The sequence below is a fragment of the Salminus brasiliensis genome, chromosome 2, assembly GCF_030463535.1.
Source record: "Salminus brasiliensis chromosome 2, fSalBra1.hap2, whole genome shotgun sequence".
Classification (NCBI taxonomy): domain Eukaryota; kingdom Metazoa; phylum Chordata; class Actinopteri; order Characiformes; family Bryconidae; genus Salminus; species Salminus brasiliensis.
In genome coordinates, this window is record NC_132879.1 from 51,884,062 (window position 1) to 51,904,515 (window position 20,454).

A 20,454-nucleotide genomic window follows, 5' to 3' on the forward strand; every position below is an offset into this window, starting at 1 on the left:
TACAAATAATGAAGGCTTGTGAATGACTGAAGATCTGGAAGGACACACTAGTAGTGTCCTTCGGATTCTCAGACAGGAGACCTGGAGAGACTTCAGTGATGTAATGACCAAGGAATGCAGTCTCCCTCAGCTTTAGCACCAAGCTAAATGAACACACTAACCACAAGCTAACGAGCTAGACATTACCGGGCACGTCTCTGTGGGCAGTGGTGGCTCAGCGGTTAGAGTACCGCTGCGGGTTCGATACCCGGGCTCGGCAAGCTGCCACTTCACCCTCTCTGCTCCCCTGGTGCCACAGCAATGGCTTCCCGCTGCTCTGGGCATGTGTGCTGCACGGATGGGTTAAAGGTGGAGGCCAAATTCCATCTGTGGTCTTCATTTCTGTCTGGTCTAAAGACTGGATATGCAGGCTTTGGGTGGGAAGGTCGCAGGTTTGATCCCCAGAACCAGCATTCGCTGCTGAGGTGCCCTTTAGCAAGGTCCCAAAACCTTAATGGCTTCTCCTCCGGTGCAGAGTTGGCTGCCCACCGTTCCGGGTGTGTGTGTGTCTGAATAAGGAGCGTAGTCTTAATATTAAAAATCTAAAAACATGAGATGGGCAGTGTAGCTACAGTGCTAAGAGGAAGGCCCAGAGCCTCAGGACACCGTCTTCCTATTTTGGGCCTTGAACCACAGGTCCATTAGGCTCAGGTGCTCAGGTGCTGCCCACCTGATGCCAAAAACAACTGTAAACTGCCTTAACAGGTCTGCTTCCTCTGCATTAGGAGGGCAGAGGGCAAACCCCTCCCACTTCTCTGCATGGAATAACCATAGAAACTAGTGAGTCAGAGTCAGTGAAGAGAGTCTGGCACAGCAGGAGGTGGGACAAATGGGCATTAAACACACCCAGTGCTCCTGTCCACTGTGCTTCAAAGCTAATTCTCATTCTAATGAACTCATAGGTGATGAAAAGAGGAGGACATGCAACAAGAGAGGCAGAAAAATAAAAGAGAAAAGAACAGAAGAAGAAATAAACGAGAGTAATTGCGTTGTGGTCAGATGGATGCTCCATTACTGCAGGGTGAAGTGACGGCGACTCAAGTGATGCAAATATAGGAGAAACAATCCCCTCCTCTCTCTCCGGACCTTTCAATCCCTGGAATGAGGAAATCAGGCATACCAAACCATTACCATCATAGAGGAGAGATAATTAGAAGCAAAGCTGTGGATAAAACTAGGGACGCTCTAAGAACCAATACCCGACCGTTTAAAAAGGCCCGGATTACCCCGTCCAGTCCAGTGACTTGGGATTGGGGGCTGATCCAGGCATTTTTAATAAACCAGGCATCGACGTTTAAGGTTCCGGTCCACTTCCGACCCTTATGCTCGTTGTATCTTAGTGCTGTCTGGCGTCCTGTAGGCGATACTGATAGAGATACCCCATCCAACTGCCTTGATCAACCCCTGATCCCAAGTCACTGGATTGGATCAGGGCCTATTCAGGCATTTAATGGATTTAATAGATCTCAGGTCTTGGCTTTTTTAAAGTTCCGACCCTTATACTCGTTGTAGCACAGTGCTGTCTGGCGTCATCTAGGCTCAGAACCTCTCATTTCAGAACCTTTCATTCCCTGGAATGAGGAGATTAGACATACCAAACCATTACTATCATAGAAGAGAGATAATTAGAAGCAAAGCTGTGGATACTAGAAACTGGGAACGTCCCAAGAGCCAACACCTTACCGTTTTAAAAGGCACAGATCACCCCAATCCAGTCCAGTGACTTGGGATCGGGAGCTGATCCAGGCTTTCATATAATGGATCAGGTCTTGGCTTTTAAAGTAACAGTGCTGTCTGTCGTCATCTTGGCACAATTAATAGACATACCTCATCCTTTAAAAATGCCTTGGATCAGCCTCTAATCCAATCCGATCCAGGATCAGGGGCTGATCCAGGCATTTTTAATAAATCTGGTATCGACTTTTAAGGTTCCGATCCTTCTATTCATCATAGCAAAACACCATCTGGCGTCCTCTAGGCGCCATTAACAGACATAGCCGATCCTTTAATAACTGCCTGGATCAGCCCCCGATCTCAAGTCACTGGATTGGATTGGGGACTGATCCAGCCATTTTTAATGGATCAGGTGTTGTCTGATCTGTTCCACTTCTGATCCTTTTGTTTGATGTAGCACAGCGCTGTCTGGCGTCCTCTAGGCGTCTTTAATAGACATGATCCTCAGCTGCTGCAGACGAACTTCTCATTTTTTCAAAAACTACCATAGACAGAGTTCATCTGTGACAGTACTTCTGTGAGTAAGACAAACCAGAGCTTTATTTACACTGATAAGTGCTGCAATGTTACCAGGTACCAGCCAAACAGAAGCTAAAGCTGGTTCTAATGCTAACTCTCCATTCCACCTTAAATAGTGCAGCAGTTATATTGTGTATACATTTTAACAGCAGGTCTATTTTCTGCCGTTTTTCTCTGTGCTGCCAGAAAGAACTGTAATTCACTCCATCATCCTCCCATCCCGTCTTTACTCTTGATTTACGCCTGGTTAGAACCCAGACTATGGTGGAAATGCTGTGTTCTACCAGCATTAGAACCACACTGCTTTCCCTGATTCTGAACCTGCTCTGAACAGTGTATTCAGAACCAAGGAGGAGGAGGCCAAGGCTAATGCTAATGCTAATGCTAAAGCACACACACTCCTTGATCGGACTGCAGATAATATATAAAGGAGTTGAATGGTCAGGTAGGTCTGTCAGACTGGACTGTAAGATATGAAACACTATAGAGTTTAAAACAGTCGTTTATAAAGTGAGTTGCTCCAAACTAAGTAGATCAGATTAGAATTAAAAGTGACCTGCTCCTGAGATCAGATTCTAATCTTTTTAGTCTGATTACAGAAACTGGTGCTAAAAATACAGTGATTTCCTGCTGTTTAATAGCATTTATTAGCACAGCTTACCTGAACTGTGGGCCCGTATTATTTATAGAAACACAAACACCAGATCGGATCGCTATCGGACGATATCGGACATAAATCATTGATATCAGACATTTTTCTCAAAGGGCAGAGTACTGTACCGCAGAAACAGACCTGGGGAATACATGTAAGTAATGTGTGTAAATAATAGGGGGCCATCCAAACAGATATTAGCATAATGGATCACAGCAGCACTTTACTGTTTTTCCTTATGATGTCATTTTAAAAGCACAGGGTTCCCAAGAGGCTTCCTCCCCTTATGCGAACGCTCAGCTCAGAAGGGGATCTGTTTACAACGCCGCTCCACTTCGGCCTTCGGCTCCTCCTTCACCAAGACTCAGCGGGGTAATCCTGAGTAATGGGGGCCAAACTGCAATCGGTACCTCGCAGAAAGCATTACCAGCCCCGCAGGGCTAAGAGACGTCCATTAATCTAACCCATTACAAGGTTTTGACCCATAATAATTATCGCCATGTATCATCTAATACATGCTGCTCTTTATAGGTCACTAACTGAAGTGGGAGCAGAGGTGGTCAAAGGTTAAAAGTCAATGAGGATCCTGTCCTCCTGGAACACTACCTGGACCTGTTACTGGGCCGGGATTCACTCGGAAGAACAAGCCGAAGCACTGCTTGTGTTGTATCTACCAAGTTGCCAGTTTATTAAGTACACTCACATTGTGCTGACCCTCCTTGGTCCTTTTATCAGGTATTTCAACAATCGAAGTGCCCCTTATAGTTATATAGAGTGTAGCCCACCCGCTGCTGCACATTTTATCAGCCACCGACCACCCCATTCATCAATGGAAAGGCACCACTGCTGACCAGAAGACCAGCATTGTAATGGGATCACCAATATTTCCTGATGGAAATGCTAAAAGGTGGCACAGCTTTGCTAGGTGGTTGCTATAGTATCCTAGATGGTCGATACACTATATGTCCAAAAGTTTCTGGACACCCCTTCTAACGAATGCACTAAGCTACTTTAAGTTACTTTGAGCTGATAAACATGAACGTAATGCCAGGTGTGAGCTGGAGGGGTGTGAAGCCCCCCAGCACTGAGCTGTGGAGCAGTGGAACTATTCTCTGGAGTGATGGTTGGAGTCGGGCATGTAGAGTAGTAGGGTGGTGATCATCCAACCAATGCAATCAAATCCCCACAGCAATGCAGTGCTCGAAAATCTAGTAGAAAGCCTTCTTCCCTGGACCGTAGAGAGTTAATCCAACAAAAGCAGGACAAACATTTTTCTTATACCCTTGATTTCAGAAGAAGGTGTCCCAATACTTTTGTCCAAATTGTAAGGGCGCTATGGTGGACGCTATGGTATTTCAAGAGGTTTCTGTGGTATCCCATGTGGTTGGTTGATTGTCGAGACATATACATATACACATGGACGCGCACACACACACACACACACACACACACACACACACACACACACACACACACGGTACAAAGTGCACTTACATGGCCAGCGAGTATAAGTATAACGTAGCTGCAATTAAAACCCTCACATTTACCAACAGAAGCATCAGTTTCTTCAGCTGGCGCTCATGTTTCACACGCTGTGGCCAGGTTACGCAAAGCTGGCCGCCACTGCTCCGAGAGAAGGCCCCATGGAGTGCTGGCTAGGAGGACGAACTAACAGTCTAATAAGAAGCAAACCCAGGTGAGATAGCTCACAAGCCCTCGACAGGCATGTTTCTGGTGTTTGCCTACCTACAGCGATCAAAGCTGTAGCTGTGCACGACGTGTGGGCAGCGGAAACCCGGAGAGCGAGACTCCCAGCAGCAGTACCTTCTAGCCTTATTATGAACGCCCTCAGGTCAGCCAAGCAAAGACTCATCAGCAATTCTAATGGCTCTCTCTCATCCCTCCGTCTCACTCTGTATCTCAAATATCACGCGAGCTTAGCGTGAGCTCTGCTTAACCCTAGGAAATGTTCTCCTTAACGAGACAGTGTGTTCACCCTATAGGATAGGAGCATATCTGCATATTAAGAAGCTTAACTCAGAACCTGTGGAGAGAAGACTGTTTCGACCAGCTTGATGAAAACACATGGCTGCTGTCTTTATACCAAAAATCCATCAATCGATCTGAACGTGCTCCATCAATGAACGGAATTCATGCCTCACCAGCACCCACTCGAACGCCCACTGTGGGTGTTGCAATCATGATTTATTAGCGGTATGATGGCTTAGAAACCAGCTTGAAATTCCAACTCCAAGAGCAAATCACAATACAATCTTCAGACAATCATCCTGGCATTTTCTAATCAATTTTACATGCAGCACAAAGTGCTAGCTAACAAGCCTGAAGTTGCCATCCAAATAAACCCAGTGCCAGTGGGCAAACCAATGGGCTCAGAGTCCCATGCCCATTTCACCGGCACACACATTACCGACATTACCATTACTGCCAATCAGAGCTAAAGCTGGAGTAGGTGATTTCGGAGAAACGTACGTAAAGTGTAAGCTAGCTATCCCAAAAATCCAACCGAAAGCCACATCCCCAAAACACGAAGGCTGAGGCCTGACTAGTCAAGACTGAGAGCGTTGGAGAGAGATGGGCAACGCTCGGAAATCCATGCTTGGAAGGTGTGGAAGTTGAAGAATTGTACATGACTGCAAATAAACACAGATAAGCTCAAGCTATCTGCTTTGTCCTCATTTGTAAAGCGTCCTGCCCAAAGTCCAAAAAATGACATTAAAACAATCTTCAGACATACACTAAAGGGCCACATGTTTGTGGACACCCTTTCTAATGAATGCATTGGGCTACTGAACACACAGCTTGTTGAGTACCTGTTGGCACCATGCTGCCTAATGCCAGGAGTGGGCTAGAGGGCTATAAAGCCTCCCAGCATTGAGCTGTGGAGCAGTGGAACTGTTGGTGTGCTCTGGAATGATTGAGAGTTGGAGAGTTGGGGGATGAGGTGGGGTGGTGATCATCCAACATCCTGACCTCACTAATGCTTTGGTCGCTAAATGCAATCAAATGCTCACAGCAGTGTTTCTCCAAAATCAAGTCGAAAGCCTTCTTCCCTGGACAGTAGAGACAATTAGCAGGACTGACCTTGATTTCAAAAGAAACAATGAAAGAGCAGGTGTCCACAAACTTTTGTCCATATATTCTATATATCTATAAAAACGTAGAGTACCTACAAGGCAAATACAGCGCTGATTTTAACAAAGTTGGAAGTATTGACAGTCCACAGGCCTCCACAGCGGACGTCTATTCTCTTTTCACGGCCCGAGCATTGGACTGAATGCAACCAAATCCTCACAGGAATGCAGTACTCTAAAATCTAGTAGCAGCCTTCTTCCCTGGACAGGAGAGACAGTTCCTCAAAAAAAAAAAATCAGAAAAAGGAATGAACGAGCATGTGTCCCAAAACTTTTGTCCAAATAGTGTGGATGCTATGGTGGTTGCTATGGTATTTCAAGCAGTTTCTGTGGTACCTCATATGATTGGTTGGGTGTTACTAGTGTATTTGACTGAAAAAGCTGGAGTGGGACTGATGTGGATTCCTTGAAAACTGCGGGGAGAGTTAGCCGACAAAAACCCGGTGATAATCCGACTATAATAACAATCAGAAAACGGCTTGTGTGAGGTGATGCACTGTGTACACCAGCTGGCCACTATATTAGAAACACCTACCATATCCGTACACCCTGTAGGTGTATTGATAAAGGTACCCTGGGTCAGAAAACCGGCTGTACCTTTGATTTATGGGTATTAAAATAAATCACCTAGTCCAGCTGAAGCAGGGTTTTACCACATTAACACTTTCTGCATGACTTCTACATCACAGCTGAGCTCTGCACCAGAACAACACGGAGCACAGAGTCTTACACTAGTGACAATGTGAGACATTCCCCCTCAAAAAGCTCTTGTCTAAAAATGTGCACTTTGCCACCCCCCCCTCCCCTTAAAGTATTTATAGCCACCTTTGTGTGCACTACCCCCTGCCGTTCTTTCTTTCAGTCATGTGTCACATGTGCGACGCCTTGGCCTGGTATCTCGTAGCTTTTAAAGCCTCAGCAGCAGGGAGCACGAGCGATAGACAGAAATTCAGCAGAGAAGAGAGAGAGAGAGAAGGAGATGGAGCGAGATGCAGAGAAAGGGAGTGAGCTGGTGTGGAAAGGGGACGAGGGACCAAAAAAAAAAAAAGGCTTACAGTGCTGGGAGTGTATGCGAAGGCAGCTAACCTCTAATCACATCACATTTGATGGATCGCACTGATAGTAAAGTCAGGGGAAATTGAGTGAAAGGTAGAGGAGAGAAGAGAGCAGAGAGAGGAAAGGCTTGATGAAAGGAGGTCGAGGAAGAGAAGAGGACAGGGGAAAGTGAAAGGGGGGAAAGGGGGGGTGAGAGAAAGTAGTAGTGAGAGAAATAGAAAGAGCGAGATAGAGCGAGAGAGAGAGGCTCTTCAGCCAAGCGAGACACTGCCGTTCGTTAAGAGTCCTTGCAATGCACTTTGTGTGCTCTTGTGAGGCCAACAGCAAAGAGAAGCCATTAGGGAGGAGATCCAGGCCTTGATGAAAGCTGTGATAAAGACAGCCACGGAGACGCCGGGTCATTTCGGTGAGTGCTCATGGAGTCAGATTCAAAGAGCACACTAAAAGAACACTAGGAGTGTGTCATCAGGAAACGGCCTGCTGAAAACGTAATGACAGTGATTTAGTTGATGGCGAAAGGCTTATTAGGAGTCCCCGGTGCTGAAAGTCAAGAGAAATCTCCTCAAGGTTAATTTCAGTGGCTTCTTCTGCGCTTCTTCAGCGTGGAAGAAGTGGAAAACGTTACTCATTTCAAGGTGCCCTTGATAGCCACGTAAGACGATGTATAAAACACCTTCATTCATACTTAGGTTTTCACTTACATTCAGAACTGTGCTTGGGCCTCTAAATGTCAGACCGGCCTGAATTAAGAGGCAATAAGGTCAAAAATCCTATTCTTTCCTTTCCATTTGTAGTTCACGTCTTATAGCAGCAGGGATCTGCTGTCTGGGTTCTCATTCTGTAGCCTGGCCTAATCTCATGAACATGGTAAGTGCTGGGACTGAACTTTACTGAGCTTTATTTCTGGAGGCCTAACGAAGTGATCAACAGTGAATCTGAACAATTTAACTAAATTTAAATCTATTTTTAGTAACATTTTCCAACGAATATGAGCAAATTGTCATCACCGCAACAGTGTAAGACTAGGACTTACATTTACATTTACGGCATTCAGCAGATGCTCTTATCCAGAGCGACTTACAAAAGTGCTTTGCTATTTACCCAAGAAAAACCTCAGCCAGTTTGAATAGGCTAAAAATTCTTAATAAAAAAGTTCTAATAATAATAATATATAATATTAAATATATAGTTTATAATATACTTTAGTTTGTAACTGGTACTCTGCTGTCAATATTTTACATCTATTAAAAAAAATATTTAAGTGTATCGAGCCATTCCAGGTTCATTTAATGGTTCAGATCCTTTGTTTTTACCACTGTGTTCTAGCAGAGCTCCCCCTGGAGTCCTCTAGGTGCCATTAACGAACATTTATTCACAGTCCTGCAGTGAGGAGCATCTCAGAAGCTTACAAAACCATGTAGAGTCTCCAGCGTGGGACTATTTTACAGTGAAAGATGAAGATTCAATGAAATATCTGCAGTTTTAGCGCATCATTATTTTTTTTTTACATTTACCATAGAGAGTGCTGTATGTCTTTAATTGGTTTTAAACCAGTATAAAAAATAAAAACTTGGTAGTTTAAAAAAGAAAATCTCTTCCAAACAAAATGAATCAGTCCTGAATGTTAAGTTTATATACATGGTTTGCTAAAAACTATGTGATTTTACTTGACAGGAATGATCAGAAACACTCCTTAGCTACATTATGACGCTGTATTTTCTATAGAAACACAAAAAAAAGCTGTTTACACCTGGTCACTTCATGTATCTTGAGTATTAGGATTATATCACACATAAAAATGCAAGTGTAAACTAACACACCCAAGCTGTATTTAACCCAGAGACAAATCCCATCACTCAGGAGATGGTCCAAGACGCATTCAACCGAATACAACCGAAACTCCTCCCAGTACAACAGACACACCAGTAGTAAGTGTCACACGATGAGTGAATTTGCATATTCCGTCCCACACCGTGATCAGATTTCAGTCTGACTGACCGGAGGCCCATTGGACTAGCAAGTGGCTAAAATCTTATCAGGATACGACCCAGATGCTAGTCACATGAAGTGATCAGGAGTAAACGGGGTCCAAAACTAGATCAGTTCAGTTCCAGTCAGCCGTGAAGGTTTTCTCACAAGAGACTAAAGGTATCAGCTGCTTTCTCTGTGGTGCTGCGCTGCAAACACCTGTACGCCTCTTTAGATGCATCCTCTTAACCAATATTCACAGCTCTTTTCTCTACTGCCCTTTGAAATCACACATACATACATACAGTGGTTAAACAGCTATGGTCATGGAGTACCTCCAATCCTGCACATGTGACTTTACACACCTCCTCGAGTTAACAAGCCCATCTTGAGGTGAAGTGGTGCACTTAGAGAGGGATAGAACCACAATGCACAGGACTGAAGGAAGGATGGAAACCTCGATGCCTTAAGGATGCAAGGCTACATTTTTAAGACACAGTGGCCTGTTTGTATCCTCCTTAGCCTTTCTCTTCACTGCTGAGGAAGCAGTTGGAAGCTGAGCTCTGGAGATGCCCTCGCTGATAGCAAACCGAACCCTCACTCTCACTCGCTGGCCCAACTCAAGTGGAAAAATAAAAACTAAAAAAATGAGGCTGAAAAACTTTTAGAAAAGCATGACTGTGGAAGCTGAGGAGCTACTGGTACAGGGTTGGCATCCCTGCAGCAGGACAGTTGCAAGGGATGCCACCGTTGTCAGCCGTGATTAAGGTTCGATGCCTTCCTTAATGGCACAAACACAACATGATCAGAATTCATCAAGCCCTCCTTCGAGGCTGAGGGCTCTATTGCACAAAGAGAGGGATGATGGCAGCGGTGGCGGGGGGTGATTTGTCTGGGGGGGGGGAGGGACTGGGAGGGCACTCCATCTGTAACAACGCCTGCAGCAAAGGAAAGATGATTACTGTACAGCACACCCAGAGACTAGCTGGAACGTCACAAAGCAAACAGGAAGGCAGAGATGAGAGATTGAGAACGGTTGAGAACAGTTGAGAAGATTAGTCATCACATACTTTCCAGTGCAAGAAGATCCCACTGGTGTGTCGATCAATACTCAACACATCCACTGTGCTAATGTCTTCTCCTTCATTAGCACAGTACAAGTCAAGCTGATCATAAGAAGTATAGGAGCACGAACTGATTAGATGGTACCGATCAGAACGTTTAGCCACAGCCGAGACGTGAGCCTGTTTACTTTAATTTTTAAAAATCAGTCCAAGTTCAGCAAAATCTTCAGTTTCATCAGACTCTACGTGAACTCCACTGCAGAGAGGTTCTCTACTCAGTAGAGCTGAACGTCTCTTGGGAATAATTAAAGTGTGGAACAAATTCCTTTTTCGGTGTAGATGATTTATTTCAACCAATTACCTCCACAACGCATGGTTTAGTTCAGGGTGATAATGAGTACTTGTGAAGCTCCGCATGCAAAGAAAATAATAAAAAAGGAGGGAAACGGAGCTTATGCTGGCAGATAAAGCCAATGAAAAGCTTCAGCAGGGAAGCAGCTTTTAGGCATCAGTAAGAACATCATAAATACATGCTTAACTTTACTCTTCATTTACACAAACCAGTCCCACAGAGTGGTTTCTCTCCCTCTAGAACCCAAAGACTAGGTAGATGCCTCCAACAAGGTCACTCTAATCACATTTATAAATAAGAGCACAGAGACAGAATTGTGTGGAGGCACATATCTGGAGAAGACTACGAAAAAGAATCTGCTGCACTTAAACTTCCCAGAAGCACAGTGGCCTCCATAATTCCTAAATGGAAGATTGATGAAATAAAGAGATTCTGATTCTGAAGATGTTTAGGACAACCAGAACTCCTCCTCAAGCTGGTCACCCCACCAAACTAAGTAATCAGAGGAGAAACTGGGGCCTTCATAAGACCAAAGGTGACCAAAAACCCAATGGTCACTCTGGCTGAACTCCAAAGATCCAGTGCAGTGCGGATGGGAGAAACTTCCCGGAGATCAACCATCACTGCAGCACTCCACCAATCTGGGCTTTATGGCAGAGCTGCCAGTCAGAGGCCTCTCCTCAGTAAAAGACACATGAAAGCCCCTAAAGGACTCTCAGACTGCGAGAAGCAAGATTCTCTGGTCTGAAGAAACCCAGACTGAACTGTTTGCCTCAATTCTAACGACATGTCTGGAGGAAACCAGGCACTGCTCATCACCTGCTCAATACCATCCCTATAGAGAAGCATGGTGGTGGCAGCAGCATGCTGTGGAGTGTTTTTCAGAAGCTGGGACAGGGAGAGTGGTCAGGGTTGAGGGAAAGCTGAATGGAGTAAAGTACTTAATGGGGCTTCAGACTGGGCTGAAGGTTCACCTTCCAGTAAGACAATGAGCCTAAGCACACAGGAGTGGCTATGGGGCAACTCTGTAAATGTGTTTGAGCGGCCCAGTCAGAGCCCTGACTTGAATCCAAGCGGACACACGATCGAGTATCGGGATTATATCTGGGTAAGGCCAGGCCACATAAAAGTGCCAGTGTAAACACACCCAAGACGATCAAATCAAATCCGATCACTGAAACCACTTCAGGAGGTGGTCTGATCTCAGACGCATTGGAGCCACATGTTATCGCAGGGTAAACGCATCCATCCCTCCAAGACACATTCAACAATCAAGTACAACCGGTAGTATTGCAGTGAATTGCAGTGGCAAAGATTGGATTTTAGTTAAACTAACCGGAGACGCATTTGACTTAGTGTAAATACATGTTGTTAAAATTTTATCAGGATACAGTCCAGATACAAGTCACATGAAGTGTAAACCAAGTGTAAATGGGGTCATAATTAGATCATATAATTTTTTTAGTCAATACTCCCTTAACTATGCATTAAGGTACTCTCTAATACAAGTTGTAGAACCCAAAGGCTTGGTAGGTAGATACCTCCAACAGGGCCATTCTTAGTACAATTTCTGACACCAGAAGCCTCATGTGTCCCAGTGAGGCAACAGGAGGAAGCATCGGGCTTCATTATCACCTACAAACTGCAAGCAGCTCATTAAAACCCACTCGTCTCCAACAACCCCAGGGCTCAAAAAGCTGCCAATGCTCTACCGCTGCGCCCCGTAAACAGTTATTCAGGCGTCGACGGGTTCGGAAGGGCTGGTGGGCGACTGCGAAATCTCTGTGTCAACCAGTCTTATCCAAATATGTTTTGGAGCAGAAGGGCTTATGTCCATTATTTAGCACTTACAACACAGGCAGGAACACCATCTCCCAACGCCCACTCACAACAAACGCCCGTTTGATGTAATCAGAGAAAACCACTCCGGCTCTCTTTAGAGCTACAGTGACGATCTGTTTGATATTCGGTTAAACGTTCCTGCTGGGCTTTATATAACTTAGAAGTGGAGCTGCAGCTTTGATACGCCGGGTCTGTAGTGTAGCTCTCGGTGTATCGGAGATGTCGGAGTGTGTGGAGGGGGAAGAAAGAAAAAGAGAAACGCTGCCACGTTCTTTTAGAAAACCAAACACTGTAAAGTCCTGCCAAGCAAAAACGTCTTGGCAGCTATCTTGGTGACACAGTGCAAGCTTCAAGCCTTTATTTCTTTACTCGAGACAACCCTGACACCTCTTTTAAGATCTGATCTGATCCAGACAGATTAAGATCTAAGTCAGATTTTGTGGACCTGAACTCAACTGTGGTTGCCTGATACAAGGGGTTCAGGGATGTGGTAGAAAGTTGGATGTGTAAGTCACGGAGACTCACAAACTAGTCCGATTCTAAGCCCTTAACACTCCAAGGCTTAATACACACTAAGCTGTATTACTCAGTGACTACAGGGACGTCTGTACAAACTGGTGGGACTATCCTTTGGTTATTCGGGCCGCCGATGAGGCCACTGGCCTTTTAACTATGTGTAATTTTACCAAGTCAATTGCCCAAGTCTATCACTAGCCATGCCCCAACACAAAGGGGGGTGTGGAAACTAGCACACCTCCTCAGATAACTCTGATTCCAGCCACTGCCTCTTTACGAATTGCTGCTGAAGCAATCCATCAGCTAACAGAGGCCTGTGCTGACCAACCTTCCTCTGAGAGCGAGGCCAATTGTGCTCTCTCAGACTCCGGCTGCTGATGGAACTAGTGAGCCCCAGATCATAGTGGCAGCACCTTAGCCCACTGGACCACTCGGAGCATCCTTAGGCCTTTCTTGCAATGTGGGTTGTACATGGGTTGAGTGTAGTTCTTAATGAGTATATATATATTTTATATTTTATTTAAGGATTATTTGAGGAACCCTTCAGGAATAAATGACACAGGTCTTTAGAGAAGAAGCCAGTTCCCTTCACACTAGTTAAACTCACGCACAGCTCTTACAAGGTTACTTGTATTACAGAGGAGGGCCAGTGTAGTGTTAGGAGTCTTGCCCAAGGACTCTTATTGGTGTAGCGCAGCACAGTCACCCAGACCAGGAATCGAACCGTGGTCTCCCACATGCGCCACACCAACCAACAAACCAGCCATCTGTTGCATTAAACCCAGAGTGGTCTTGCTAACCCACAAACTGGACTTTGTAGTATACCCCTCAGGTTCTGGTTGGTGTAGGGTAGTGGGTGACCATGAGAGGGTTCGATTCTCTGGCTGGGCAAGCCAAGAAGGGACAGCGAGAGTGAGGACAGGGAAAGTATGGGAAAAGACCGTTATAGTAGTAGTTATTGGATTTCTGTGGATCTCAAAGGTGGAGAAACACCTCTGCTGTGCAAAAAGCAGTGGGTGGTGGTCTTGGTTTTAGAGCTGTTCTAAAAGAGGAGGACTTGTAAGCGAGGACATGGTGGCACAGCCTTTCTGTCCGGCTTGGAAAGCGAGCTGCCTGTCTATTCAGAGCTCAGAGACTCACTTCCACAATCTAGAAACTATGGAGACATCTGCGAGTGGAAAGCCGCAAAAGAGGACGGCACTCGAACCTGGCGTAAGGTGCAGAAAAACAAATGGTAAGAATGAAAAGTCACGAAGCTCCTCTTTATACGCAGTTCCCTGCTCTGCTGTTCCTCATTTCCTAGATTTATGACAGAGCATGCCCTGTCTGAGTCTTCCTTATTGTTGTGGAGAAGTGATTCATTTTTCAAATCCGAAAAAACGCCGTGTACGCGTCCCTCAAGCCGGGGAGGACGGGGACTGCAGACGGATGAATCCCATTAGAAAACAAATAGCAGGGTCCCACACAAGTAAGAGTTTGATGAATGTACAGGAATGGGCAGACTACAACCTCAGCATGAATTATGCATGAGGTTGATATAAATGATGCAGAGAGGAGGAGGAGGGGGATTGGGGGGGGGGGGGGGGGGTCCTGCAGCCCGGGCGACAGTAGGAGCAGTGACCAAGAGTGACATTTCCAGGTTTTTTTGGTCACAGAAGTTAATTAGCGTGAGCTGCCACTGCGCACCCTGGGACGCGTTGGGCCACAGCTGTATCTCAGGGTTTTTTGAAAGTGCCACAGTCATCCCGGAGTCTAATTGTGCCCTTCCAGGAACACATACCAACAACATTCCGGCAAACTCCGGAGACCCAAGTGCAAATGTCTCCATATCGGATAGGTCTCCATATCTAAAAATACTCCCAATGCCATTTATTCCTCTGCTTCCTGTGTCTGACTCACTTGGACTCCAGCTGGGCCAATTAGGTGTCTAATTTTATGTTGCAGAGCAGAGCTTTTGCGATTGCACATCAAAGCGAATCTCTGACTAAATGCATTCATGCAAGAGTGAGGCTACCGAGAGCGCCGGCTTCTGCCGTCAGGCAAAAATCACAGTCGTAACCATTCGCTAATGAAAAAAGCTCCTATTTAATTAATACTTCTGTGCAAATTAAACTGCGTGTGCTGGAGAATAAAACATGACTCGAGTTGTGCAATCAATTAAGCCAGTCACCCTCCATTCAAAACTCAGGCTGCGCGAGTAACAAAGGGTGCGAGAGAACAACAACATGGTGGCTCTGAGGGTTTGGAAGGGTTTGCGTCCTTGGTGGGAGTCACTGTTCACTTCATCCGAGCTTTTGCTCATGGACGGGGACAGCTACGTCAATGCAGCCGATGGCGAGGAGTGTGCAACGTCTTGCGTGAAACTTTAGCTGAGTAATAAAATCCACCTCCTGAGTGATATTCATTACCCACTCACATCACAGGACTCTCACAGTCTCCAGGCTCAACACACACACATACACACACACACACACACACACACACACACAAGCCACAGCATCAGAATTCAAGCAGCTGCTTAATCTTGAGAGTATTACCGTCGCTACAGACGTCCCTTCCCCTCCTGAATGTCAAAGCCTTCACTTGAGCGCTCTGGAGACTGGAAAGACGACGAGCCTGAAAACAACTCAACTCAAGCTCTGAATGTTAACTCAGCATGCCAGGAGGGCTACGGGACCACACTAACAACACCTGCTCCGGCAGACTCCTGCTCGTCCCATCTTTCCCTCTACAAAAGTAAGGAATGCAGACGACAGACCTCCCTGCTCGGCCTTCCCTCGTCATTTCCCTTACCTAACCTTGAGGGCACTGAAGCCTGGGGAAGAAGAGACACCTTCTACTGATTGCAGAGCTGCACAGAGAGTTCCACAGCTGTATGTAATGGAAGCACTGAGCTCAGAACAGCGAGCGACATGCAGGAGATAAGAGGTGCTGCTTCATAATAAATGAAACGAGGTGACGGAGGCTGGGCAGACGGCTGCTGGTGTTTTTAAAAACAAGGCTCTACACGTCACCTGAGAACAACGTGCTGCCGGGGCGAAGCGGTGTGTCAGCCATGGCGGGGGAGGGGTGAACACACACATACACACACACACACACCTACCTATCTCACCTAACAAGAGATAAGAGCACAGAAAGAAAACAACCAACCAAACCTGAGGTGGTGCAGTGGCCTGCACATGGCCGGGACTGACCACTCACAGTGCACTCTTTAAGACCGACGCACCGCTCACTCCAAATCAATAGAAATAAGTGGTAACCGATACGCAGCATTCATCAGGACTGGCAGGACTCTCTAAGCTGCAGCCACAGACACACTAACTTGAGACATCACCATCATCACCATCATCACAACCGCCCCATGACCTGGCCACGCTCCATAGGGTTTCATGAGCCGTGCATAAGCCTCTGGATTTGCCCCCCGAAACAAAGTCTGTCCCCCCCGCCTCTGTGCCAGCTCAGGGCTAATGATTCGCACCGATGGTAGAACAATAAAACAGATCTGTGGGCAGGAGCCCTGCCCCGTCCCCGGCCAGCCATCCAGCCAAGCAGGACCACTTACTGTGCAGGTGCTCGGAGGCGTAGTAATACACATCCTCATAGCCCTCGTGGTAATCCTCCTCGGGCCGGTACTTTTTGCCCTTGCGCCTGCGGGACCTGCGGATCTGCTTGACAAAGCCAAGGAAGCGTTCCATCCCACCGATCTACACGCAAGACCACCGCACTCCTCCAGCAGCAGCAACAGCAGCAGCGGCGGCGGCGCGAGAGTGTATCCCGCTGCACAAAGAGCTGACTAGAGAGAGAGAGAGCGAGCGAGAGCGCCAGAGAGGAGGGGAGAGGGGGAGGAGGGGAACGATGGCTTTCAGTCCACCGGAGTAGAGGGAATGGGTCAAATATCAGCTCCTGCAGACCTGGCAGTCTCCTCCGAGAGAATAGCCCCAGTCCAGCCCGGCTCGCTCTGCCCAGCCCAGCCTTCAAGACTCTTTGCCTGCTGAGCAGTCCATTGTGTGTGTGTCAGTGCGTGTGAGTGCCAAAGAGGGTGTGCGTGCGCATTGTGGAGGAGTGTGGGGAGCGGGGAGAGAGGGAGGGAGGTGGGGACTCGTACACAGACCGAGGCCGGATTGCTCCTCTGCTTGTTACTTCGCGGGAGGAGCCCGAGACACAAAGTTCAAAGGATCCGGCAGCCAGGCGAGGAATCCCTCCTGAGCTGCGGGTTTTTACTGCCACTTCACTGGCCACCCTTCCCCCTTTCCAAAAAGTAAAGGGGGCTGAAAAGGTGGAGAGACTACGCGAGGTGGTATTCTGTGTGTCTTGGTTAGAGGACTACTCAAGATGTGCGGTGGAGAAATTCCAGATGCTGCCCTATAATTTATAAGGATGCTTTGATGAACGAATTTACGCAATATTTTAAGACTTACCCCAAATGCAGATGATCAGTCAAGACATGTTTGGTGTCTGTAGTGTCTGTAGATATAGAAAGGAAACATGCCATGGCTTATTTATGGTGGGAATAGAATTGCTGAAGGTGATTTGTTAACAGTGTATTCATTCACCAGCGCATTCTTCTGATCGGCAGCTTCCTCTGGAGTCTGCCTGTCAGACACTTCTGAGGCAGCTTGACATTTCCTGATATTTGTAAAGATCTCACCTTCCTAATCACATGTTATGCTCCCAACACGTGTCCAACCAGCCACCGCCTCTTTTTAGATTTCCGCCACCAGCCGACGCATCGCCACCAGGCAGCCAACACTCTGAGTAGAGCTCCAGCTTGAGTTCCCCAGCTCTGATGCATCGGCGCCCGTGCCGGCCAGCATCACACCCCCCTCCCCGGAGAGAGGCCAACTGAGCTCCGGCAGCTGACGGCAAACAGCGCAACCTTAGATTCGAGTCCAGAAACATGCCACTTTGCCATCAGCGGTTAGGGTCAGAGAGAGCACAATACGCTGTGTACTCTGTGGGTGGGTAGACGGCGCTCTCTCTCCTCCCTCATCACAATGCCGCACTGGGGGCAGCAGTTCGGAAAAGAGGTGGGGGCTAGAGGTGTTAAAGCCTTACCCTCCTAACCCTGGGGGCATTGCTAGTGCTGTGGGGCGCTACGAACGGGTGGGTTACTTGGCAGTACCAAATTGGAGAAATTTCTTAAAGCCCACTTATGACTCACTTAAGCCCACTTCAGATTCTGACATTTGCCAGTGTTCTCTTATGTGGGATTTGTTCAACTTACGAGGACAATGGGGTCCATCATTTTAAGAGCAGAGCTGCGAACTATTCTGAGCCTTAAAAGAAAAAAACAACATCATGAATCTGGTGTAGACTTTCCCATTTTCAGAAGTGCTCCAGCACAGAAGCTGGAGTGGGTGGGTGCTGGAATATTTGGCATTGCCAAACAAAGAAAAGCAGGAGGGGGGTTACATTACAGCGCCCCCCACCAGCAGGAGCCCCAGCTCCAGCCCATCTCCAGCCACCCCAAACACAGGCTGAGCTGCTAATAGCATTAGCGTTCCAAAGCAGTATGTGTTAATTGGGCTGATTTCCACCAATGACACCTCAGCTTCTGCCAGCAGTCAAGCAGCGCGTGACAGTGACCCACACGGTGAACTGGGACTGTGCCGGCAGCCAGGCAGGCGCATGGTCTCCTGCTCGCGGTTTCGCTCCTGCTTTGCGGTTTAGAGCTTTTCCCAAAGCCTTTCTTTCGCCTCGGTCTGGAACGCAGGTACAAATCTCTCAGCTGAAACACTAGCTTGGGCTGTTACCTTGTCATTTGCTGACCTGAGACCTACAATATTCTTTCAACAGCTGTGACTAATGTAGGACCCCGGACGTCTGTGTTCGGGGGGTTGGGGATTTTAGCCCGCATTCACAGCAAAGACCAAACACAGCAGGAGACAGTGAACCTGTCTCAAACACATCCCCTCATGCAGGAACATGCCACCAGCTTGCTCCAGAGAGCCTGTTCGAGTGGGCTTAGTGTTTTGACATATACAAATATATGGTGGGTGTGGGAGGGGGGTGGTCCCTCTTTGTTCCCTGTTTTGAGGCACATGTGAAAACTGAGCAGCCAGTTTAATCCGACCCCATTTACACACACATACACACACACCATGGATTATCACATCTAATCCAGCAGATTGAGACATTCAAATAAAATCAAGGACATATGGCAACACAGACAACATAGGCAACAATAATATGATATAATTGAGTTGTGAGTAATATCACGCAGCAACAATTACCACTTTATTAAACTAGGAAAATGAACACCTTGTAATCCAGGCAATCCTTCATTTTCTTTAGAGGGTCTTTAGAGTTCTTCATTTAGAGGCAAACTGTAGTCTATAATTGCAGTGTTGATTAAAAAAAACTATATAAAACTAAAATTTTATCAAATGGGATGTAGTGTGACATATTTCATTGCAGAGTTTATTAATACACACATTCCATAAAGGTCCAATGCTCAAGTCATGAGACCTAAATAAAAGTGCTATATAAAGGGGGCTCTGAGTGGCTCTGCGGTCTATTGCACTACCACTGTGGGTCGAATCCTGAGCCATGTTGATTCGCCATCAGTAGCCAGAGTCAGAGATAGCACAATTAGCCGTGCTCTCTCTCTGAGGGGGTAGATGGCGCTCTCTCCCCTGATCACCCTTAAGTGGTGAGGCAGAGGCCTCTGTAAGCTGTTGCGGCAGTGCTAGGGACCTGGCTTTCTTCAGAGCGTGTTAACATGGTAATGCCACCTTAAATTTGAGGGGCAATTATCATAAGTCTTCAATAAATGAAATGGAAAATGGAAACTTTACAGGCTTTCAATGGACGTCAGTGTAGAACGATTTGATGCCAGGTCATTTTGGAGCATTTCTATTGGTCCGTTCCTCATAAAATTCTGACACAATGTAAAGAACAACTGCCAGAGAAGAAGAGACACTACGGTGAAACGAGGAACAAGTCTGACAACTCAAACCCCTGAATCTAGTCTCTCATCCATGAGTCGGGACTCTCTTCCACTGTGAGATTACGGCAAGCGTAAGGGTGCACAAGGGTGCACAGCGCGGCCTTCAAAAAGTTTGTATAGTACCGCCAGTTGAGAAAGGGTCGAGTTTGTCCGATCTGTCGGTCACCTGCCGCAATCGAACCACTCAACAGAGCCGCTACTGACTTCCACAAGCAGAAAGGCCTACCATGCACGCATGCCTGCGGGAACCGGGGAGGGAATCCAATCAGCTGCACGGCTGTGTAACTGTGCAGCTCCGCCGTGGAGCACCATGGATACCCTGTGCGGGGTGCAAAGGCTGTACTGACATGTGTCTAGAGTCTAAAGCAGGGTTTTAGACAAAGGCCCAAGGGTTGAAATGAGAGGTCGGCGCAAGGCGAATATCTTGTGCTTGGGAAACCATGGCGCCATTCCAGGTACGCTTCTTCTCTCGGGAGATGGTTTGAGATAAACCACTGCAGTAGGACCGGGCTTAAAACCTTGAGTTTCTGCCAAACTCGCCTAACCCCCCCCATCACCACCACCACCACCCCTCGTTTTCTTTTGCACTCTCCTCCTCCTTGTCACTCTCC

General features: G+C 46.9%; 1 protein-coding gene across 10 annotated transcripts in view; it reads right to left on the reverse strand.

The window, feature by feature from the left end:
- The window catches only part of grip1 (glutamate receptor interacting protein 1), a 396,612-nt gene that overhangs the window by 223,358 nt on the left and 152,800 nt on the right, over positions 1-20,454 (reverse strand). For 5 of the 10 annotated variants that reach the window (XM_072673124.1, XM_072673117.1, XM_072673114.1 and 2 more), the window contains exon 1: positions 16,457-16,934. The exons of 3 other annotated variants lie outside the window; for them this stretch is intronic. In XM_072673124.1, the coding sequence (XP_072529225.1) occupies positions 16,457-16,589 (133 nt within the window). In that variant the 5' untranslated portion in view covers positions 16,590-16,934. Of the gene's footprint in view, positions 1-16,456; positions 16,935-20,454 lie in introns of those variants that run through there. 2 more of the 10 variants (XM_072673121.1, XM_072673120.1) reach the window with 1 other exon arrangement.